Source organism: Anolis sagrei, chromosome 6, assembly GCF_037176765.1.
Source record: "Anolis sagrei isolate rAnoSag1 chromosome 6, rAnoSag1.mat, whole genome shotgun sequence".
NCBI lineage: Eukaryota > Metazoa > Chordata > Lepidosauria > Squamata > Dactyloidae > Anolis > Anolis sagrei.
Genome location: NC_090026.1, coordinates 18,737,574 through 18,762,574, shown reverse-complemented (window position 1 = coordinate 18,762,574; position 25,001 = coordinate 18,737,574). Strand labels below are relative to the sequence as shown.

At 42.8% G+C, this 25,001-nt stretch overlaps 1 protein-coding gene across 1 annotated transcript; it reads left to right on the top strand.

Moving 5' to 3' along the window:
- Positions 1 to 1,218: 1,218 nt before the first annotated feature.
- On the top strand, positions 1,219 to 15,035 carry UBE2S (ubiquitin conjugating enzyme E2 S). The gene is made up of 4 exons (XM_060780378.2): positions 1,219 to 1,710; positions 9,084 to 9,231; positions 10,024 to 10,214; positions 12,477 to 15,035. Exons 1-4 carry the CDS (start codon positions 1,708 to 1,710, stop codon positions 12,765 to 12,767), a joined length of 633 nt encoding a protein of 210 aa, XP_060636361.1. The 5' UTR covers positions 1,219 to 1,707; the 3' UTR covers positions 12,768 to 15,035.
- The last annotated feature ends 9,966 nt before the right edge of the window (positions 15,036 to 25,001 follow it).

The following is a 25,001-nucleotide window of genomic DNA, read 5'->3' as shown; positions in this document are numbered from 1 at the left end:
AAACTCCATCTGTGTTCATATTTGGGCATATGGAATATTTGTGTCAAGTTTGGTCCAGATCCATCATTGTTTGAGTCCACAGTGCTCTCTGGATGTAGGTGAACTACAGCTCCCAAACTCAAGGTCAGTGCCCACCAAACCCTTCCAGTGTGTTCTGTTGGTCATGGAAGTCCTGTATGCCATGTTTGGTTCAATTCCATCATTGGTGGAGTTCAGAATGCTCTTTGATTGTAGATGAACTATAAATCCCAGCAACTACAACTCCCAAATGTCAAGGTCTATTTCCTCCAAACTCCATCTGTGTTCATGTTTGGGCATATGGAATATTCGTGCCAAGTTTGGTCCAGATCCATCATTGTTTGAGTCCACAGTGCTCTCTGGATGTAGGTGAACTACAACTCCCAAACTCAAGGTCAATGCCCATGAAACCCTTCTAGTATTTTCTGTTGGTCAGGGGAGTCCTGTGTCCCAAGATTGGTTCAATTCCATCATTGGTGGAGTTCAGAATGCTCTTTGATTGTAGATGAACTATAAATCCCAGCAACTACAACTCCCAAATGACAAAATCAATTTTTTTAAGTGAAGGACATACATTGGGTTGTTAGGTGTCTTGTGTCCAAATTTGGCATCAATTCGTCCAGTGGTTTTTGAGTTCTGTTAATCCCACAAACAAACATCACATTTTTATTTAGATAGATATATCCGAGCATTTTGTGTGTGTGTGTATATGTATGTATGTGTGTGTGTGTGTGTGTATATATATATAAAATTTCCGAGTATTTCAGGGTGCGTCTACACTGCAGAATTAACGCAGTTTGGCACCACTTTAACCTCTGTGGAATCCAATGCAAGACCTTCCTTCCCAACACCCTCAGCCCTAATGAGCTGCTTCCCCTGTCAGCTGGGCGGGCTTAGTTCCCTCCTTTGGCCAATTAGGAGCCTGCCCGCTTGGTTTGAATAAGCAAGAACAGAAGGCTGAGGTTCTCCTCGCTGACCACTTTCTCGCCGTTCATTGGCTACAGCGCTACGTCGGTCTGACATTTCCTCCTCACCCATTGGCCGAGCGGCACGTCAATCCCGTATTTTGAACCTCACTCCCAACCGTTACAATATAAACAAACCTCCCGTCCCTTTAAACGCACTTCACCCGAACGTTCGCATTCAAATCCGTCCAATCAGGCTCCGAGGCCCCGCCCCTCCACTACGCCTCTCCCCATTGGCTGCGGGCCGTCGCGGACTTTCGCTGTCAACGGTTCTCCGCGAGGAGAGGACCCGAGGAGGGAGGGGGGAGGAACGGGCCCCCCTCCGTTCTAACGGGCCTGATTGGGCAGCCGGGGTTCGAAAGGGGCGTGGCCTGCCTCGGCCGAGGGGGTATAAAAGCGTTGGCTGGGCATCGGCCACCCTCATTAAAGTGAGGGTGGCGGACGTGAGTTTGTGGCAGCCTGGAGGGGCCGAAGTGGGGGCCGGAGAAGGGGGGATCTCTAGTTTCCCCCTGTAAACAGACAAGGAAGGAGGCTCTTCTCAAACTGGGGGGGCTGGCGCCTTTACAATAGGAGCAGGGGCTGTCCCTGATCCCCAAACTTGAAGGCCAGGGGTCGGTAGGGGATCAGAAGTGGGTTAAGTATCCATCAAGGCGCATGTGCGGCCCCTTTAACGGTCAGGGTTAGATTGTGCGACTTCACAAGCCTCTGTTGCAGACCCAACACAATGGTGAGTGCCTTTTAACTCTGCATCTCTCTCTTGCCCATCTGTTTGAAGTCCTCCCTTTCCTTATGCATCTACACTGTTGAATTAATTCAGTTTAGCACTCCTTTAAATGCTATAGCTGAATATTATGAAATTCTTGGGAGTTGTAATTTGGTGGGAGACCAGCATTTTGTGGCAGAGAAGGCCAGAGAAGATACAACTGCAAATCCCATGATTCTATGGCAGTTAAAGTTGTCTCAAACTGCATTAAATGTACAGTGTAGATGCACCCCAGACGTTGGAAAGGGGTCGGTGGGTTGTGATAATGTTTCTAACTCATTTAGATTCAAAAGGGATAATTTGGAATTGCATGTCTTCTGACAAAGATTTTATGCCTCTTATATTTTAGTTACTGTGTGTAAGTGAAATGCAGCAAAGTGTAACCTGAATTTCAAGTAAATTGGGTTGTTGTAGGTTTTGTTTCGGGCTATATGGCCATGTTCTAGAGCAGTGGTTCTCAACCTGGAGTCCCCAGATGTTGTTGGCCTACAATTCCCAAAAATCCTAGCCAGTTCACTAGCTGTTAGGATTTCTGGGAGTTGTAGGCCAAAAACATCTGGGGACCCCAGGTTGAGAACCACTGCTCTAGAACATGGCCATATAGCCCGAAAAAACCTACAACAACCCAGTGATTCCGGCCATCAAAGCCTTTGACAATACATTCAAGTAAATTGTGGGAAAATCTGGAGCTGGCCTTTAGGATTAGTTTAGTTTCCAGTTTTGGGGGTTGCAGGTGTATGTTAGTATTCCTGTGTCCGTTGGCTAAAGTTCATTGAAGTCCCATATTGAGAACGCAAGACTACCAGTGGAAGGTAGGATACCAAGGGTGCATCTATATTGTAGAATTAGTGCGGTTTAGCACCACTTTTAACTGCTATGGATCAGTGCCATGGTTTCATTGCATTGGGTGGTTTGGTGAGCCATGAGCATGCATTGGCAGAGAAGGCTAAAGAACTTGAAAAAACTGCAACTCCCATGAGTCTATAGGAGTCATGGGGAAACTTGGGCCCTCCAGGTGTTTTGGACTTCAACTCCCACCATTCCTAACAGCCTCAGGCCCCTTCCTTTTCCCCCTCAGCTGCTTAAGCGGCTGAGGGGGAAAAGGAAAGGGCCTGAGGCTGTTAGGAATGGTGGGAGTTGAAGTCCAAAACACCTGGAGGGCCCAAGTTTCCCCATTCTTGTTCTATGGTGGTTAAACAACATTGATTCAACAAATGTAGAAGCATCACAAGACAAGAGTTGTAGGTAACTGGATCTGATGATACTATATAAGGCAGTGGTTCTCAACCTGTGGGTCCCCAGGTGTTTTGGCCCACAACTCCCAGAAATCCTAGCCAGTTTACCAGCTGTTAGGTTTTCTGGGAGTTGAAGGCCAAAACATCTGGGGACCCACAGGTTGAAAACCACTGATATAAGGGATAATGTGCCTTTAAGACTAGTAAGGGAAAAAATGTAGCACTCAAAAGGGTCTGATTCTTGAAATGTGATGCAAAACTTTCCTTATTACCCTGGAGAAGTATTTAAACATGGAGTAGATTTAAATGGATCTCAATCTGGAGAGTAGGGAAAACTGTGGAAAGTAGCACACGTGGAGATATGATAAGGCCTCTGTTTCCAATAATTTGCTTCCGACTTGGAGTCTTGTATGGAATTTAATAAAAATCAAGATTTTCTTTGGGAGGATATCAAACTTGAGACAACTTTTAAAGTTCCTCACTCCCGTTTGCTATTCTTTGTGAAAACTTTGTTAGCAGTCGTCTTTTCTTCTCCACTTCAGAGTATGGCATGTGGTGTGCCTTCTCAATGTATTTTTTGTTGTAAAATGCTTTATTGAAACTTTTGTTTATGTGTTCAGGAGTAGCTGTGTTGGCCTTGCAGCAAAATAGAAGAAAAATCCAAGATCCACAAAGCAGTGATACCTTTGTTGGGCCAAATCCAAAGCAATCATATACAGTACTTCATGCAAGCTTTCAAACTTCACTAGTTTCTTCATACACAGGAATAAAGGTGATGGCATTAAAGCAGTGGTTCTTAATCTGTGGGTCCCCAGATGTTTTGACCTTCAATTCACAGAAATCGTAACAGCTAGTAAACTGGTTGGGATTTCTGAGAGTTGTAGGCCAAAACACCTGGGGACCCACAGGTTGAGAACCACTGTGTTAGAGGTTAGACCAGGTCAGGGCCAACTTGGGCCCTCCAGGTGTTTTGGACTTCAACTCCCACCATTCCACAAGCCTCTTCTGAGGGACAAGGAAGGAGCCTGAAGCTGTTGGGAATTGTGGGTCCAAAAAACCTGGAGGGTTGAAGTTTGGCCATGCCTGCGTGAGAGATTAGACAGTGTTGCAGAATGTTACATTTTGTGGGTTTTAACCTTTCTACATTTCTTGTCCCATATGATTTTTGCATTTTTACCTGATTAATCCAGTGAACCTTCAAAAGTATACATGGTGTGTATATTATGCTTTGGAGTTGGCCCAATAAAGGAAACACTACTTTATTTTGGGGTGTGTGTGCCTTCAAGTTGCCTGTCAACCCCATGCATTTTTGTAGGGCTTTCTTAGGGCTCTTCCACATCCATATAACCCAGAATATCGAGGCAGAAAATCTCACAATACCTGCATTGAACTGTGTTATCTGAGTCCACACTGCCATATATTCCAGTTCAAAGCAGATATTGTGGAGTTTTCCTCCTTGATATTCTGGGTTATGTGGCTGTGTGGAAGGGCCCTCATTCAAGGAATACTCAGAAGTGTTTTGTCAGTTCCTTCCTCTAAAATATAGCCTACAGCACCTGGTATCATTGGTGAGCTCTTATCTAAGTGTTAACCGAGGCTGACTGTGCTTATCTTCCACGATCAGGTGGATGCTTTTCCACACTGAAACTAGGGAGAGACTTTTTAAAAAACACCTAAAAAGTTTATTTTAAGGGAAGTGGTCTCATCCTGGGTAAAGAGTTACTTTTAGTAGTGACCATCAGAACTTTTCAGGAATGCAGTTCTCTCATAGACGATTTAAATAGTTTTATATCTGTTTAAACATACATTACAACAACCCCCCCCCCCCCCTCCAAGGGGTTACATTTCAAGACATCCGCCATTATATGTGAAATGGTGGATAATAGCAAACCATATATTTTGATTTACTTGGACTGGAAGCATACCATAGAATTTCACTGAAGGACTCTTCTGAAGGTGGTGGTATTTTTTTGGTGCATGGGTAAGTAAAAAGAATGACATAAAATCTGTGGAAAACGTGTGCTTTATGATAGCTGCATTTGTGAATGTAAAAGTAGTGTGTGTTCACCTATTTTTGCTAAATATTTCTACTGTATACTCTCACATCACACATTTTTGGCTTCTTAATTACATGATGTTTCCATTAGGCCTCTTTCTACTTTTGTCCTATACTAGTTGTTTTCAACCTGTGAGTCCCCAGATGGTTTGGCCTTCAACTCTCTAAAATCTGGTAAACTAGCTGGGATTTCTGGGAGTTGTAGGCCAAAAGACCTGAGGACCCACAGGTTGAGAACCACTGTCCTATACTCTTCAAACAAAAAATATTTTCATTTGCAATATAGTTTCTGAAGGCTTATATAGGGAAACATAAACTTGGTTATAAAATCTTGATTAAGTCAATATGCACCTGGGAATAAGTCCTTCTGAATTCCATAGAGCTTGCTTGTGAAGAAATACTTTATACTTAGGGGGCTGCATAGCAAGATGCGGTCTGGACTAGTTAATTTTATATTTGGTTAGCTTTCTGTTTTCTTAGTATCAGGATTTCAGAGGCTTTAATAATTCTCTTTGGATAGTTTTTTTTTGTCAAAGCAGAATCTTGCATATTTATGTACTACCTGTATTGGTATATTTAATATTGCAAGAGGCAGTATCACAATCATTTAAGCTCTCTTTGTTTTTGGATATTTGGAGTGCTATGAAGATCATGAGTTTCCCCTGTTTCCAAAGAGTACTAGCTTAAGGTTTATAAATCTATATTATCTTATAAACATTTTTTGATACTAAACAGGACAGACGGCAAGAACCAATAACATAGAAATCTGTGCACATTTCTCCTACGTATTATCTAAAATTTTCATCCTTATGACAACCCTAAAGCCAACCTATAGCAGGGATTTCTGAGACTGAGTGATCCAGTGGGCTTTCATTGCAGAGTAAAGATTCAAAACCTGTTTTCCAGAGTTGCAGTCCAACACTTAAAGCACTACAATACACCAGAATTCCAAGAATAGGGGAAGGAAGGAATGCTATATCTTGTTTAGAGTTCTAAAATACTTTTGTGAGGAGTCCTTTTAAAAGACACGTATTTTTAGAGTGAGGCCTACTGGAGTGATCTCTGCTGTTTAATGATATCATGGCCAAATGGGCTGATGTGTCCCCACTCCCTGCCTGGTAGGACATTTTCTGGATGCACTTCCAAGACTTTTATAAAACCCTCTGTGCCCTATAGAAGTGATGTCACTAACATATCCTGTTCCAACAAGGGTTTGCTGAAAAGGGAACCCACTCCTCAGTTTAAGCATTCTGAGAGTTAGGGCACTACACTGTTTTTAAATTAGAAATGAACAACTGTTCCGGTCCTCTTATAGCCTTGTGTGGGCAAGAAAAAAATCAAAGTGTAGGAGATGTTTTCCTGCTACTTTTTAAAGCTGATAGTTTTTCCCAATTACATTGCAATGAAAAAATTGTAAGCAGTAATACAACAAAGCTCCCAGTATATCAAAAGCATGCTTTATAATCTATATGAGCAGATTGGAAGTGGAGGTTGGAAATACCTCATCTGGGATATTTATTGGGCATCGTGGTTTTGAGGAAAAGATGGCTTAAGTGGCAAATGCCTATCCTAGTTTGTATCAAAGGGAAAAGAAAAGGGATATGCTGCTTTCCCAAGGCTTTTTGTAGCTAGGCTCGGCCAAAGTACGGAAGGTTTCCTGCTGTCACAGTTGTGCTGCTTGTGTCTCGGTGCTAAGTGGCGATGCAGATCATTAAATTCCTTCTCGGAGTGTGGAGTATCTACATCTGACAGGTGTCAGAAGACTAGTAAATAGGTTAGATTGAGTTAGGCTTTTAGATGTTTCCTTCTCCGAATGGGAGATGCAGGAGGGGTTTGGGAGCAGGCCTCTTTAGCTGAAGTGCAACTAAAGTCAGCAACTGTACCAAAAGAATGTGTTTGTTTGAAAGGCAAATGTGTCCTGATCCCTTTTCAAATAGTATTCAATCTTGGGGGGGGGGGGGGGGGGTGTCAAATAAACTTGGGATGTCTCAGTTTCGTTCATGAGATAAGAGTGAAAACAAGTATGTAAGCATGAGGCCTGCTCCCAGTCTCATATTTAGCGAAACAGAACAGTGATACAATAAGCAATGGTATGAAAAGCTGCAGAGAAAAAAATATTTAAGCTACGACTTTATTGTTTGTATATCTCTGTTTGCTTCTAGAGGTGTGGGGTGCAGGGGGGAGGGAAAGAGAGTACCTTGTAGTTTCTGCAAAACAAGATGGATTTCTCACCTATAATTAGAGCAAAAGTTTTTTTTTCTGTATACCCAGCTCTTCCTGAATTGCTTTTTGAAGCAGTGAATTCAGAGGCCTAGTAGGGAAATGTGCTTATTTTGCGTATGTATTGTTACACTTGTATATGCTTCTTTTTCTCCAAGGATCTCAAGGCGCTATAATAATGCTCACTCCTTCTCTTTTTACATGTCATCTTCATATCCATCTTGCCAAAGTTTTTGTGGGGTTTGTGTGGTCGAGAGGAGATTTGAATCTTCTAGGTTTTTGTGGTCATAATCAATACACCATACTACTGCCCTGCTGTCCCTCCAAATTAGTGTTTCTGAATGGTGAAAATTGGATATGGTTCAGGCCCATCTTTCCCGCATCACTATAAGTTCCACTCTGAGCCAGCTTAGAATTAGTGCAAAACTTTCAGGATGTGCAACCTGAGGGGTGTGGAATGGCATTGAAATATTTATTTTTCTAAGGACATCTACACCTTCACATGAAACATTTAAAATCAACTTGGAACTATAAATGCAATTGGTGATCAGGAACGATGGCCCCCAGTATCGGAAAGGCACAATTTGGCTGTCTGTTTTAGTCTAATTTAGCTATTTGGAATTGTCTTGTGTTACTCTTGTATTTGTTTCTGTCTTCTAAAAAAGGCTGTGTACAATTTACTAGAACACATAGTAAATGCCACATAGATCTATTGTGTTTAGTAATGTGAGTTCTTGCTAGTTCTGGTTTCCTGATTGCTATGGGTGGATAGGTCACTGGCTTTCTAGAAGCCTCCTTTAAGATGTACAGTTTCCTTTTGAGGAGCATGTTTTGCTGGAAATCTTAGATGGGCTTGGTCCAATAGGAGAGAAACAGGGTTGCCTGAATTTCAAGAATTGTAAAAGTGCGGAAGTGACAGCTAGTCTTCGAATAGAACATTAATGTTTAAATGCTTGGTTTTGGGTATCAGGTGCTGGATCAGGGTAAGTTGTGTAATTTGTTAATTGGGCCAAAAAAGATAATTTTTTTAAAATTGCCAGACTAGAAGGAGGTGCTTGTCCTACTTGTGTTGCTTGAAACACACAATTGGAACAACAGTATTTGCAAATATATTTACACAGAAGGCAGACCTGCTGGATTGTTGCCGGAATAAGCACATCACACTGCCTTGTAGAGGGAATACGGTATGCTGTGATTGCTCCAGCTTCTTAGTTCAAGTGGAAAACCTGCAGCGAGCAGTGTTCCTTGTGATTTATTTTGGGAAATGAGTAGCTGATTAAGGAGGTGCTAACTTGGCTGGATCAAGACTAGGAAATGGGACTCGAATTAGGGAGTTGGTGGAAAGATCCAGCCTGAGCGGTTGTACATGTTCCAAGACAGGGTCTCATTTAAAGCAGAACAGCACCTTCTGTGCTAGAGGTCATGGACCTTTTTTCTCTCAAGGACATTTCTTCAAGGGCAATCTGTTGAGAGTTTCTGGTATGGGGCCAAGATCGGTCCATCCTCTTCCCTGCCGGCGTTCTGCACTGTCTGTTCTCTTATCCCATTTCCTTTTTGCACAACAGGATCAGGTCATTTGAGGAGGGACTTTGAAATTGAGACTAGTACTACATATGCTACTCTTTTCTGCCTGCATTCTCGCTTTCGTTCTCTCCCTGAAGTAAATATGGATCCAGAATAATTCCATGCTTTTTGCTAATAAATATTGTGTGTAAAGTCTTTCTCAGACTTTCCCTTCAGAAAAAGCGATCATAGATTCTTGGTAGCTGTAGGCAGATGTTGTTTCAGCTTAGTGTCACCGTCTCCTCCTTCTTCCCTTCCTCCAGAATTCCAATGTAGAAAACTTGCCTCCCCATGTGATCCGGCTGGTTTACAAAGAAGTCTCAACACTCACCTCAGACCCGCCTGAGGGCATCAAGGTCTTCCCCAACGAGGAGGACATCACAGATGTCCAAGTCACAATTGAAGGACCAGGTGAGAAGGGGAAAGGGAACACATGTCATGCATGCCAGAAGCGTTGCGCCTCTAATAACCAGTATGTAGCTTAGGAGGAGCAGTTCTGAATGTGGGGTTAGTGTGAAAACAAAAAACGATGGCATTATAGGTATGCCTTGGTTAACAAAACACTGTTTTACAACTGCCCAACATTGTTTCTTTCTTACTTCTGTCTAGCTGGCAATTCTTTAGTAGTATTAGCATTAGAAGGAAAGTAAATGTATGCAGGAGAAACACAGCATGTCAGTGTCCGCAGTAAGCAAGGCAATAAATCTTGAAGGGAGAAAGAACAGGAATCTATTTCGGTGTATTGTAGCTATTTGTGCCTGCCTACTGCAAGCAGGAGAATCGGTAACTACCTCCACAATATTTTGTTGAGCATGTTTGAAAATCAAAACATAAAGAAAGGCTGAGAGTAGATCAATTGCCACACAAGCTGTCCCCACCATGTTTAAACAGCATAGATTTATAGATTTGACCACTTGTAAAAGTACACATCTGTGGTTAAATTTTCAAAGAAGCTTTCTAATGTTCTCTAGTAGCTTCAAGATGTTTTTATTGACTTGTGCAAGGATTACTTGACCTAGTTGTTTCACTTGTGCAAAATACTAAGCTCCCCCCCCCCCCCCCCAAATTGCTTGTGTGGTAATGGGTGCAATTGCTGCCCAAGGTGTCGTGGTGTTTCCTACAGTCTGTCGCTTGTCTAGGTTGGGAGATGTTCAGGGAGGAAAATGATCGTACTAGCAATAATTCTTCCCCTTCTTGTCACAGAGGGTACTCCATACTCCGGTGGCCTCTTTCGCATGAAGTTGATTCTCGGCAAAGACTTCCCAGCTAGCCCCCCAAAGGGCTATTTTCTGACCAAAATCTTCCACCCCAACGTGGGCGCCAATGGCGAGATCTGTGTCAATGTCCTCAAGAAGGATTGGAAAGCAGAACTGGGCATCCGGCATGTCCTGCTGGTGAGTGGCGGTTTTAACTGAGCAGAATCTCAGAGTACATATGTCATGTTTAGGGTTGCTTATTTGAAAAGCACCCACATTGTGAAATGTTGCTAGTGGGAAGCTGACTTCCTCCACTTTTGCCTGCTCACCAAGCTTATTATTATCCTATTATTATTTTGGTACCTGAAATATTAGACCTACTTCTGGTTATATTTGACTTGCTGATTCCAAAAATGGAACAGTTTTGGCTTTAGTTTTTGAGATGCAGAACATACCAGTTGCCATCTGCTCCCCCACAGAATACCATGCTAACCATATCCAAGAAACTAGAGGTAATGCAGTCTTTCTAATATAATCTTCTAAATCAGCACCCCAAATAACCACAGAAGCAGGTCTAAAAACCAAGACACCAAGATTTTCTTTTTCTCCGGGTGGGAGGGATGTTATCAGTGTGATTTTGGCATATAGACTCTTTTATATGGATACAGCCTTCCTACATTTCTGTAATCTGAGGTTATGACATTTTAATATTTATACTGGAATGATTTTATGCTTTGTCTGAATGTTTAAATTTTATGCATGTCTTATGTTTACAGGTTTTATTTATTTTACTATATTTATGTCCCATCTTTCTCGACCCCGACAGGGACTCAAGGTGGCTTACAGCATAGGCAATAATTCAATGCCTTAAAAACAATCTACAATTAAATTAAAAATTAAAATCAAGGTTAAAATACATTAAAAGCTTTAAAAACATAACAATTACTGTTATAAACCATACTATCTGCAATCCTAATCCAAGCTATTCCTGTAGTCATTGCTCATAATTCCAAATCTATCATTTGCATTGTATTCTCCAAAGGCTTGATCCCAAAGCCATGTTTTCACTCTCTTTCTGAAGGTCAGGAGAGAAGGGGCTGATCTAATATTTCTAGGGAGGGAGTTCCACAGCCAAGGAACCACCACTGAGAAGACTGCGTCTCATTCCCACCAATTGAGCCTGCGAAGGAGGCAGGACGGAGAGCAGGGCCTCTCCGGACAATTTTAATCTCTGAGATAGTTCATAGGGGGAGACACATTCGGATTTTAATTGATTTTACATTCATAGTTATATGTAGTAATTAGTTGTTATTATTTCTTTGTGTACTATATGTTGGTATTGAATCTTTGCCATTAGTATGTTATAAATTGCCTTGATTCCCCCCAGGAGTGAGAAAGGCAGTATATAAATATAGTAAATAAATAAATAATAAACAACAGGTCTGTTAATATGTATGACTAGTCCCAGTATTTAATCTAAATATGATATTAATAATACTAATAATAATTTTTATTTCTTTCTCACCTCTCCTCACGGCTTGAGGTGGGTTACAACATTGCTAAAATACACATTCATCTAAAAAGGTTCTTTGAAATACACACATTAAAACATATTAAGTCTTTGCATGCTGAAACTTTTGATTCCTTTCTCTCTTTTTTTGGAAAGATGTGTCCCCTTTCTTTTTTTATTAAATATCCCAAGGACCTTATTAAAGGAATCCTAGGAACTAACATACAGCCCTCTTACAGTAGTGATTCTCAACCTGTGGGTCCCCAGATGTTTGGGCCTTCAACACCCAGAAATCCTAACAGCTGGATTTCTGGGAGTTGTGCGCCAAAACACCTGGGGATCCACAGGTTAAGAACCACTGTCTTACAGTGATAAATTGGCTGGTGTATCTTCCTCCTCCTTCCAGGAGTCCAACAATTTTCTCCAAAAGGAGAAAGGGGAAGAAACAACATCCAACTTGCAAAGAGATGGAGGCTGAGAGGAGACATGATGGTCATGTATAAATATATGAGAGGAAGTCATGGGAAGGAAGAGAGAGAGAGCGAGCTTGTTTTCTGCTGCCCTGGAGACTGGGACGCGGAACAATGGCTTCAAACAACAGGAAAGGAGATTCCACTTGAACATTAGGAAGAACTTCCTGACTGTGAGCTGTTCAGCAGTGGAACTCTCTGCCCTGAAATGTAGTAGAGGCTCCTTCTTTGGAGGCTTTTAAGCAGAGGCTGGATGGTCACCTGTCAGGGGTGCTTTGAATGCAATTTTCCTGCTTCTTGGCAGGGGATTGGACGGGATGGCTCTTGAGGTCTCTCCCAACTCTATGATTCTTGTAAAGACATAGATGTAGCCACCCACTGACTTTTTGTTCCACTGGGAGAGGTCAGGGTTGTTTTCCTGTTGCGGCGAATGTTCTCTTCCCTCCATTTTACCTCTGTTCATCTCATTTTTGTTCTTAGACCATCAAGTGTTTGCTCATCCATCCCAATCCGGAATCGGCGCTGAACGAAGAAGCAGGCCGCCTCCTGCTGGAGAACTATGAGGAATATGCCTCCCGGGCCCGCCTCCTGACAGAGATCCATGCCCAGCCTTCATCTGGACTGCGCACCAAGGACCCCGCTGAGCCTTGCTCCTCCTCGGCTGGTGCCTCTGGGGAGGGCCCCATGGCCAAGAAACACGCAGGCGACAGGGACAAGAAACTGGCCTCCAAGAAGAAGACTGACAAGAAACGAGCCCTCCGGCGGCTTTAGGGGCCAAGGAGCGGGGTAGCGGGGAGTCTGGCACACGGGGCGGGTCGTGGGCATCGGGTTTCCACAATACATTCTCAGTTCCTCCTCTTTTTTCCTCTCCCATCTTTTCCACTTTGAGACTGCAGTCCAACTCCGTCTCACATTTGTCAGGTTTTTCTCCTTTTCAGTCTTTTAAGTTATTTAAATTATAAAAGCAGAAAAATCTTATTAAATGCCTTTTTTTGTTTTGTTTTTTTCACTAAGAAAGGCTCTTAATGTATGGTTGCGCCATCACCTAAATTACCCTGTGGCCGGGACCTCATTGAGCATATTCTGCTTTTAGAAGGAATGTTGTCAGAGGTGGAGAAGGGTAACAAGGAGGGAGAGAGCATTTCCCTTCCCCTGACGAGGAGCTTAAAGCATTTGCTGCTTTGGAGTTGATGCGGGAAGGATGTTGAAGAGGGAATTTGATAGTTCAACAACCGAGGATCAACTGAAGAGAGAGATGATGAGTTTGCCATTCTTCTCTGAATTTGGTTGATTATGCGGGTGGGAGAGAGAAAATGGTTCTTGACGCAACATCTTTTCACATAATTGCTGGCCACGAGATGTGCTAGTAGCTGCTTGCGTAGATGGATTTGAAGAGGGGTGAGAGACATTCACGAGTGGGGTGGTTAGGATTGTTTCTGTGTATAAGCCATGCAAACTGAATGAGAGCACCCATATTTTTGAGCAGGGATATAGCTCGGGGATGCTCGGGGTCACATTGGATGCACAGGGTCACATTTCCCCTTGTGGCTGATGGCGTTGGTGACATGGTCATGTCACGCAGGAGCTAAAGTTGATGCATCTTCAGACAGGAACCTACCACCTTTCCCTTTCTGTCTTTCTTGTGTACTAAGGGATTGAAAAGGACTTAGTGTTTTGGGTGTAAAGTAAATCCCGACCTTAGGATTTGACTGCTGTTCTCAACTGCCAGTCAAACTACCAGTTTTGCTTCTCCCCTGCCCTTTAGTATAGGCATGGACAAACTTTGGCCTTCCAGGTGTTTGGACTTCAACTCCCACAATTCGTAACAGCTGGTAGGATGTTAGGAATTGTGGGAGTTGAAGTCCAAAACACCTGGAGGGTCAAAGTTTGCCCATGCCTGCTTTAGTAGTTTTGCTTCTCCCTTGCCCTTTACTACAGCCCCAAACAAACTTTGGCCTTCAAGATGTTTTGGACTTCAACTCCCACAACTCCTGACAGCTGTTAGGAATTGTGGGAGTTGAAATCCAAAACACCCGGAGGGCCAAAGTTTGCCCATGCCTGCTTTAGTAGGTGGGGAAAATGCAGCACCAAATGTCCTGCTTGTGGCCTTTTCTGGACATACCTTGAGTGCGTTGGAGCACATTCTGATCAGATCCATCTTAGTAAGTCCTGAAGCCATTTGAAAGGAACACGTTGACCTCTCATTCTCAATCCTGTTGAAAACAAAACATTTAAAATTCTGATGTTGACCACAGCAAGGGTGGCTCTAACTGTTCCAGATTACCTCCCAATAGATTGGCTTCTTGATGTGGATAAAGGCATAGCTATGATAGGATTTTTAAGAGATGAGAGTCATGATGGGGGGAAAAAGCCCATTTGGCAAGGAAGTGATTAACAGAAAGTGTGAATTTGCTCTCCCACTATGTATGCCCACATGAAAGTATTTCTGTACAATAGAAATGTCAAGGCAGCTTAGGATAGTAATAGCAAACTGTTCTCATGCAGTCTGGGGCAGCTTACATCCTTTCTAAGCCTCACCGGGATCATACAACGTACCAAGAGTGTGATCTAGCCAAGAAGGGTTTTATTATGCATCCTCCTGCTGATGTGATACACGCAGCTATGAGACTGTTCATTTGACAGGCCTAATATTTAGTGTATCTACAGTTTATTGTATAGTAATGTGTGCGTGCAGTTATGGACTGTACCAAGTCTGTCTGTTCTTCCCTGAATGCACAGCCTTCTTATTTGCCCAAAAGACAAGATATAAATTTAGTACATAATTGGGAATAACCACCTGACCTTCCCCAGACTGCCATCACAGGGCAATTCAAGAATCTTTTGCTCTCGGGGAAGGATGATGTGGCTTTTCAAAGACTTTCCTCCCCTGCATAGTTTTCTTTTCCACTTTATTATATAACTACTTTTGATGCTTATTTTAAATATTTTTTATTATGTAAACATCTGAAGGTTTACCCGAAAAGCAATATATAAATACATGAAATAAATATTTTGAATATTCTGCTTTTCTGAAAGAAATATGGATTGATGTACAGGATTTTTTTAAAAAAAATAAAATGATAATCTGATGACCATTCAGCAATTTAAGGTGCAGCAAACGGGATACGTAATTTCAATGCAGGGAGCAGTAAAACCTTAAGAAGTGGATTCACTTAAAATCCCATTCAGACATCATAATAGAACCTTATAGCTCCTTCAAGACGAATACATTTTAATGTGTTGTTGAAGGCTTTCATGGCCAGAATTACTGGGTTGCTGTGGGTTTTCCAGACTGTGCGGCCGTGTTCCAGAAGCATTCTCTCCTGACATTTCACCCACATCTGTGGCAGGCATCCTCAGAGGTTGAGGGGTCTGTTGGAAACTAAGCAAGTGGGGTTTATAAACCTGTTGAATGTCCAGTGTGGAAGAAAAAACTCTTGTCTGCTTGAGGCAAATGTGAATGTTTCAACTGGCCATCTTGATTAGCATTTAATGGCCTTGCGGCTTCAAAGCCTGGCTTATTGCTGCCGGGGGGAATAATTTGTTTGATTGATTCCTGTCTGGAATTCCAAAGTTTTACTTTGCATATATCTGTTTTGGGGGGCTGCTGACAATTTCATCAGGTGAAGTGAATTATAATTGTTAGGGAATCTGAGCTGTTGCAGAGGCGGCCCTAGGTAATTTTGAATGGTAAGCAAACATTATTTTGCCCCCCCCCCCAACCAATCATTGATATATATGCTATATTTGGTTCAATTCCATCATTGGTGGAGTTCAGAATGCTCCTTGATTTTAGGTGAACTATACATCCCAGTAACTACAACTCGCATATGTCAAGGTCTATTTTCCCCCAAGAGCGCCCCTGAGCAAAATCAACTATACTGCAAATGCTTACTTTGCGTAATGGGTTGAGCCGCCCCTGGCTGTTAGGCTCTGTTGGGGTGATTCCATCATATATAGTGCAGAGTACAGAAGTAAACTTCATAACCATCAGATGAGCTTGGATAATCTTGGGATGGCACAGGATTGCAGAGTCAGAACATTAGGTTCAAAAATATTTATTGAAATAAAAGAAATATATTCTTGATAGAAAAGGTCTAGATTACTAAATCTCATCCAAAGAAGTAAAAGGGCAAAAATCCATGCAGCTACATTTTGCCTAGAGAGAGGCAAAATGTGCATCCTCATAGGTAGAAAGAAAAGCAGAAGAGAATGGAAAATGGTGAATGGCCATATGGCCAGCCCAAGGCAATAAGAATACCTTTAAAAGGGGAGTTCCCCCACAGAATTCCATTCCTACATCATCAAAGGGGAGGAGACAGTGGCAAGGAGAAAGAGTCAAAACAAAGCCCTTTTTGGGAAACATGCATAGGAATGTTTGGGGGGGGGGGGGGATCACAGCCTAATGCTATCACTAGCTACTTACCGAGGTCTGGAAACTTGATGACACAGACTTGTGAAATCCAGGGATCAAACCCAACAATAATCCCCAAAAGCTTTTGTCAAATGAGTTCATCTTGAAGGTGCTACAACACTCGTGCTTTTGTTGCAAGAAACCCAATGCAGCTTCACCCCTCCATATTTGAAGGAGTATGTGAAGAAGCCTGCTGGATTTCCAAAGAGAAGGCATGTTACAGTAATGTATCAGTTCTATCATTGGATGCAGCAGTTTGGGCATTGGGCCACGACTGGAGGCCCTGCTTGGCCATAAAAACCCACTGGGTTTTTGGGGGCAAGTTATACCCTCAGGTAAAGGCATATTCCCTCTGAAGATATCTTGCCAAGGAAGTCCTATCATATGGTTGCTGTAATTTAGAAACAACTGGAAGGCACACAACCAACTATCTCTGGGAGGCCCATGTGTCTTATGGTTTCTCTTCTAATGTGCCAGTGAAGCAGCTGAGGCTCTCAGATTCATTCTTATGTAATTTCTTACTTAGGATATTTATAATTGTTGAAATTATATTCAACATGTCTCAGAGGTTCCAAATATCTCAGAGGTTCCAACTGATTGTCATCCATAGATTTCTGATCATTATAGTTTGTCAGGAGAAGTTCTGATTAATCCCCTGCCATCCTACTTCCTCATCTTATTTTAAAATGTCCCCGTTTATCTGGATTCCTACAACTTTCCCCCTTTATCTTCAACTTATTTCAGTTTCTGAAAACTAAATAGAGAAGAGTTTGTTTCACTCAGTTAACAGGGAGAAGAGGAAAGGAAGAGAAGAGAACCTTGCTTTTTTCAGTAGGTTGTTATCACATCCCACCTGCCTTATGAGTCTCCCATATGTATCTGGTTGGCTATGGAGCCCCCAGTGGCACAGGGCATTAAACCACTGAGCTACTGAACTTGCTGACCGAAAGGTCGGTGCTTTGAATCTGGGGAGCAGGGTGAGCTCCCACTGTTATCGCTGCTTCTGCCAACCTAGCAGTTTGAAAACATGCAAATGCGAGTAGAGCATTAGGTACCACTCCGGCAGGAAGTTAACGGCACTCCATGCAGTCATCCTGGCCACATGACCTTGGAGGTGTCTATGGACAATGCCAACTCTTTGGCTTAGAAATAGAGAGAGCACCTCCCCCCAGAGTCTGACACAACTATGTAAGAAACCTTTTATCTTATCTGGTTGGCTATGGTGCAAAATAAAACATTAGATTAGTGGTTCCCAACCTGTTGTCCGTGGACCACCAGTGGTCTGCAAGTACTAAAATATAATCTGTGGCCTCACCGTTACTACACCATTGCAACAAGAACGACTGGTCTTGCAAAACCCTCTTATAGTGCCGAGGCTTATTAAATATGGTTTTTTGCGGGCGAGCAGATGGCGACTACTGGTTGGCGCACGTTCTGTATCAGAAACTAGAATTGAAGTGGTCTACAATGCAATTTTCTGAATCGGCGCCTCAAATAACCAAACCAAATGTAAAGTTAACCAAAACTGATTTGTAACTCTTTTGGTACTAATGTTGGAGAATGGTCCCTGGTCAAAGTGGTTCCTGGTCAAAAAAAGGTTGGGAACCACTGCACTAGATGGAAGTGAAGCGATTCCTTCAAATCCTATCATATGTTCTGTTCTATCTGAAGGCTAGGGACAATGTAGTGACATAGATTGCCAGCAGAGGGTAGCACTGCTCTTTCTTATTCTTTGTGGATCATTCAACATCCCAGACTTTCTAATGACAAAATATAGTTCAACAGCAGGGGGCAGGGACCCTTTGGCCTACTAGATGTTGTTGCTTTATTTATTTAATCCTGCCTTTCTCAATAATGGAACTCAAGGCAGCTAACAATACAAACCAAAAAGCATCAATAGAAATTTTTTGGGTTTTTTGTGTGTCAGGAGCGACTTGAGAAATTGCAAGTCGCTTCTGGTGTGAGAGAATTGGCTGTCTGCAAGGACGTTGCCCACGGGATGCCCGGATGATGTTTTGATGTTTTTACCATCCTTGTGGGAGACTTCTCTCATGTCCCTGCATTGGGAGCCCGAGCTGACAGAGGGAGCTCATCCGCACTCTCCCATTCGAACCAGCGACTTGTCTGTCTTTAGTCCTGCCAGCACAAGGGTTTATCCCACTGTGCCACTGGGGACACAATTGAAATATATGCTCTCTTAAAATATGATAAATATTAAATTGTATTGCTAATATTCAAGCCATAAAACAACACTACAAAACAGTGAAAGGCAAATTCTAAAAGTCTGATTGTAAAAACATGTTTTAACTTCCTAACAGGAGACTAAAAATGACCTCCCTAGAGAAGGAGTTTCAGTTTCGGACCAGATACCAAGAAGGTCCTCTGCCTTCTTCCCACCAAAAGAGGCTGAAAAAGTGGTGGGAAAGAGAGGAGAGCATCTCCACAAGCTCTTAAGAGCTTTAATAGACCACAAAAAAGGAGATGATGTTGGGTTGATGTAGGTGTTTTGGACTATATGGCCATGTTCTAGAAGCATTCTTTCCTGATGTTTCGCCTGTATCCATGGCAGGCATCGTCAGAGGTTGTGACCTCACAACCCCTAAGGATGCCTGCCATAGATGCAGGCAAAACGTCAGGAGAGAATGCTTCTAGAACATGGCTATATGGCCAAAACCTACAGCAACTTAGTGATTCCAGCCATGAAAGCCTTTGACAATACAGATGTTATTGTTGCTTATTCGTTCAGTTGCTTCCAACTCTTTGTGACCTCATGAGGACCAGCCTATGCCAGAGCTCCCTGTCAGTCGTGGCCACCCCCAGTTCAAAAAAGGAGATGTGGTTCTCTAAATAGCTGGAATCCTACTCATGTAGGGCTTCATAGTTCATCCCTAGGACTTTGAATTGTGTCCAGAAATGGACTGGCAGCCAGTGGAAATGTTTCAACAACATAAATGCATGCTCCGTAGTTACTAAACTGGCTGCAGTTCTTTTGACCAGTCAAAGTTTCTGAGCACTTTTCAAAGACAACCCCACATGGAGCGCATTATCATAATCCAAGCAGGATGTAAGCAAGGCATGTGTTATCTTGGCCTGATCTGACTCCTCCAGGAATGGATGGGATTGGCTCAGTAGTGTTAACTGTGCAAATGCTTTCCTGCTCATCACTCCAGGCTCAGGGCTGAATGCAGGAATAAACCAGTCTGCAAACCTTAAAAACCATATTGCCCAATGAGCTTCTCAAGCTTGTTTACTGGGAACAGGGTGTTTTGTCCTACAATTCCCAGCAGTCCTATACAACATACCGTAGTATTGAAAGCCTAAGGTTAAAAAAAAACTGGTTCAGTGATGTATATTTGTACTTTAATGTATTTTGCTTTGTATAGGACCAATAGGAGATGCATCATGGTGTAATGGTTTGAGGTTTTCTTGTGTGTCAGGAGTGTGCAAGTTGCTTCTGGTGTGAGATAATTGGCCATCTGCAAGGACATTGCCAAGGGGATGCCTGGATGTTTGATGTTTTACTATCCTTGTGGGAGGCTTCTCCCCTGTCCCTGCACGGGGAGCTGGAGCTGACAGAGGAAGCTCAACCCTCCCCAGATTTGAACCGCCGACCTATCGGTCAGCAGTCCTGCAGGCACAAGGGTTTAACCCACTGCACCACTGGGGGTTTGAATCTCTACTCCTGCCTTATTCTTCTATTAAGTTCCTTTTCTAAATAGAAGGGGAATTGAACTTCCCTGTGCTAAGTTTTCTCTTCCCATTTCTTCTCTTCCAGAAGAACCTGGAATTTGGAATCTCTCTTCTCACCTTCTTTATTTTCTGAGACTCAACTGAGCTGTGATTGGACCTATTAGCAATGAAGAGATGCCAGAGTGAAAACATGGGGGATGCTATACATTGAATGGTTCTATTGACATGTTGAGAATTCTCCTTTAATTTGTGCACAAGGAGGAATTTCAGCAGCTTTTGCTGGTTACTTGGTTGTGTGGCAAGCAACACCTGCTGAAATGTGTCCTGCACAACTATTCAAGGTATAGGATTATTCTCTGCATTTCAGCCTTGGGACCATATCTCAGTCCTGGGGTCAATGTTGCCAGTTCTTCTAGGTGTCCAGTTTTTGTGTGGGAGATGATCCGGGTGCAGATTCTCCAGAATTTGTTGTGGTAGGGGTGGGGGGGGATCTATTTAAGGTAAGAGGAAACGGTGATGTGCAAATCTCCAGCTGGTAGATAAGTTCGCTACAAAATTGTAGGACTGAACTCATTTGTGACTGTAATTTACAGTCTTTCAGTTGGTTTATTCAGTTACTTACTTAGCTGCTTCTTTTCTTTCCCAGTCTTGGTGGTGCCAAGACTCTTGTCCTGCTTTGCATCAATTTAGTAAATGATTCTGTCTCCCATTTTACTAAATCAGCATTTCTCAACCTGAGGGGTTGGGGCCCCTAAAGGGCGGTTGCGAGGTGGTGTCAGAGGGGTCGCCAAAGACCATCAGAAAACACAGTACTTTCTGTTGGTCATGGGGGTTCTGTGTGGGAAGTTTGGCCCAATTCTATCGTTGGTGGGATTCAGAATGCTCTTTGATTGCAGGCGAACTACAAATCCCAGCAACTACAACTCCCAAATGTCAAGGTCTATTTATCTCCAAAGTCCATCAGTGTTCACATTTGGGCGTATTGAGTATTTGTGCAAAGTTTGGTCCAGATCCATCATTGTTTGACTCCATAGTGCTCTCTGGATGTAGGTGAACTACAACTCCAAAACTCAAATTCAATGCCAACTAAACCCTTCCAGTATTTTCTGTTAATCATGGGAGTTCTGTGTGCCAATTTTGGTTCATTTCCATCATTGGTGGAGTTCAGAATGCTCTTTGATTGTAGGTGAACTATAAATCCCAGCAACTGACAAAATCAATCCCCATCCCCAACCCCACTAGTATTCAAATGTATTGGGTATTTGTGCCAAATTTGGTCCAGTGAATGAAAATACATCCTGCATATCAGACATTTACATTATCTATACAAATAAAAATGTAATGTTTGTTTGTGAGATTAACATAACTCAAAAACCACTGGACGAATTGACACCAAATTGGGACAGAATACGCCTAACAACCCAATGAGTGACGATCACTTAAAAAAATTGATTTTGTCATTTGGGAGTTCTAGTGATTCATAAGAGTAGCAAAATGACAGTGATGAAGTAGCAACGAAAATAATGTTATGGTTGGGGGTCACCACAACATGAGGAACTGTATTAAGGGTTCGCGGCAGTAGGAAGGTTGAGAAACATTGAACTAAATCATTAAGACGGAATCTGGGAATATCCCCTTTAGCTAATATTTCTGTTTTAATTTCCAGAGGGAAAATATGTTCTGTGTGTGTGTGTTGGCTCTTAATTTATAACACTTTGTTATGGAGGTTTTGGTCTAGAACAGCATTTCTCAACCTGGGGGTCGGGATCCTTGGTGGGTCACCAGGGGGTCTCAGAGGGGTTGCCAAAGACCATTAGAAAACACAGTATTTTTATTTATTCTGTTGGTCATGGAGGTTCTTTGTGGAAAGTTTGTCCCAATTCTATCATTGGTGAGTTTCAGGTGAACTACAAACCCCAATAACTACAATTCCCAAATGTCAAGGTCTATTTCCCCCAAACTCTACCAGTGTTCACGTTTGGGCATATTGAATATTTGTGCCAAGTTTGGTCCAGTTCCATCCTTCCTTCCACAGTTCCATCCTTGCATCCACAGTGCTCTCTGGATATAGGTGAACTACAACTCCCAAACTCAAGGCCAATGCCCACCAAATCATTCCAGTATTTTCTGTTGTCATGGGAATTCTGTGTGCCAAGATTGGTTCAATTCCATCATTGGTCAAGTTCAGAATGCTCTTTGGTTGTAGGTGAACCATAAATCCCAGCAACTACAACTCCCAAATGACAAATTTAATCCCCCCAACCCCACCAGTGTTCAAATTTGGGCGAATCAGGTATTTATGCCAAATTTTGTCTAGTGAATGAAAATATATCCTGCATGTCAGATATTTACATGACCATTCATAACAGTAGCAAAATTCCAGTTATGAAGTAGCAATGAAAATAATGTTATGGTTGTGGGTCACCACCACATGAGGTAGGTGTTGCGGTACTTGGAAAGTTGAGAAACACTGGTCTAGAAACCTTAGGGCCTGGTGTGATCTAGAACCGACAACCGTACGTTGGATGTGTGTCGGAGTATGAGCAGAATGTCCCTTTTAGAAGTGTAATCAGATCTGAGATGGACCCTGTTTCGTGTAGACTGGTATGAGTTGGAACCACAGTGAGACCTTGTTGGGGTTTGGTTCCAGAACCCCAATGAATGCTCAAATACACAATGACATAGTAAAATGGTGGCCCCTTATATAAAATGGCAAAATCAGTATTTTCTTTTTGGACTCTTCAAGCTATGGCTAGTTAAATCCATGGATACAGAATGTAGATATGGAAGTCCACCTGAACATTTGAGCCTTGTCCCATTTCCCTTCTTCCAGGCCACAGGGCTCTTTGTTGTAATTTTCTCCTCTTTTCACCAGGGGGCATCTGTTCCTCTCAATTGCAGGAAGGGTTGTGCAGGTCTGATGTTGGCAATCTTTGCATTGTGATGCTTTTGCTTCTTTTTCATTCATTTCGCCGGATATATATATACACAAAGGTGAAGGGAGCGAGGTTGAGGAGCAGTACTTCAGAGCTGGAAGGCGGGGAGCTAAGCCTTCCCCCCTTAACCTTGTTCCACCGTCCCCGGCTGATTACCACAAGCTCCTTACAACCATATTTACAGCATCCTCTCCACATGGGGATTAGTGCGGATCAACACTAACAGGCTTGTGGTTAAAACTCCACAAAGAAAGAGGGAAAGAGACTGGTTATATAATGCCCCCCCCCCCCCCCCACTCCTTCCTCTTCCCTTCCCATGCTCCCAATCATAAAGCTTCAAAATTGGGTCTCAGTCCTGAATTTGCTAAACCCAGACGGATGCTGTGTTTACGTGCCATGGGAGGGTGGATAAGAGGGAGATTCAACAGGTTGGGTGACGGTGAGCATCAGTGTCATCCAACTTGTTAACCATTAGAGCTAAGACAGAGAGAATTTAAATGCCCCCTTTTCTTCTGTTTCTGAACTAGTCCTCCGAAAAACTTTGCCTGCTATTTGCTAGCTGTTGGCAATCCAGAAAGCTGTTGGGATAGGTAGTTTGTACATACAAGTAATAAGAAAGCAAGGGAGACTAGATTCCAAGACTCTCTGAAAATGAGGGAATAGAGCTACACAGCTGGTGCTGCCATTCCTTGGGATGACCAGTGGAGCAAGAGGTCATAGGTTGTTTTATTTTAAAAAATAAAATGATAATCTGATAACCATTCAGCAATTTAAAGTGCAGCAAACAGGATACGTAATTTCAAAGCAGGGAGCTGTAAAACCTTAAGAAGTGGATTCACTTAAAATCCCATTGAGACATCATAATAGAACCTTATAGCTCCTTCAAGATGAGTAAGTTTTAATGTGTTGTTGAAGGCTTTCATGGCCCAAATCACTGGGTTGCTGTGAGTTTTCCGGGCTGTATGGCATGTTCCAAAAGCATTCTCTCCTGACGTTTCACCCACATCTATGACAGGCATCTGCAGAGATTGTGAGGTCTGTTGGAAACTCGGCAAGTGATGTTTATATATCTTTGGAATGCCCAGGCTGGGAGAAAGAACTTGTGTCTTCTTGTCTCCCAGGCAGCAACCAGCCAGGCTTTTGAAGCTGCAAAGCTGTTCCTTGATTTGTGTTTGGGCTCTGTGCTACAAACTATCTGGTAGAGTTCTGAATTTTTCACCAGCAGAACTTTAGCAACGCTATAGAAGCAAAGCACCAGCACCCTCTAGTTTTGTAAGTACTTTAGAACCAATTAGGACCACTGATTGCCCATGCCTATTGAAAACAACTGATGTAGTCCATAGAATCATAGATTAGGAAGAGACCTTGTGGGCCATCCAATCCAACCCCCTGCTAAGAAGCAGGAAAATCACATTCAGTGTACCTTTAACAGAAGGCTATCCAGCCTCTGTTTAAAAGCCGCCAAAGAAGAAGTCTCCAACACACTCCAGGGCAGAGAGTTCCACTGCTGAACAGCTCTCACTGTTAGGAAGTTCAGATGGAATCTCCTTTCCTGTAGTTCGAAGCCATTGTTCCACATCCTAGTCTCCAGGGCAGCAGAAAACAAGCCTGCTCCCTATGAGTTCCCTCACATGTTTATACATGGCCCTCATCATGTCTCCTCTCAGCCTTCTCTTCTGCAGGTTAAACATGCCCAGCTCTTTAAGCCGCTCCTCATAGGGCTTGTTCTCCAGACTCTTGATTATTTTAGTCACCTTGCTTTGGACACATTCCAGCTTGTCAACATCTCCCTTCAATTGTGGTGCCCAGAATTGGACACAGTGTGATTCCAAGTGTGGTCTGACCAAGGCAGAATAGAGCATGGGTAGCATGACTTCCCTGGATCTAGACACTAGACTCCTATTGATGCAGGCCAGGCATGTAGCCGGGGGGGTGGGGGTGGGGGGGCTTGAAGGGCTTCAGCCC

Excerpts from the sequence above, each read along its gene's own strand:
- UBE2S (XM_060780378.2), top strand. Across the intron at positions 9,232-10,023 it reads AGTCACAATTGAAGGACCAG|AGGGTACTCCATACTCCGGT; the intron begins GTGAGAAGGGGA and ends TTCTTGTCACAG. Across the intron at positions 10,215-12,476 it reads GCATCCGGCATGTCCTGCTG|ACCATCAAGTGTTTGCTCAT; the intron begins GTGAGTGGCGGT and ends TTTTGTTCTTAG.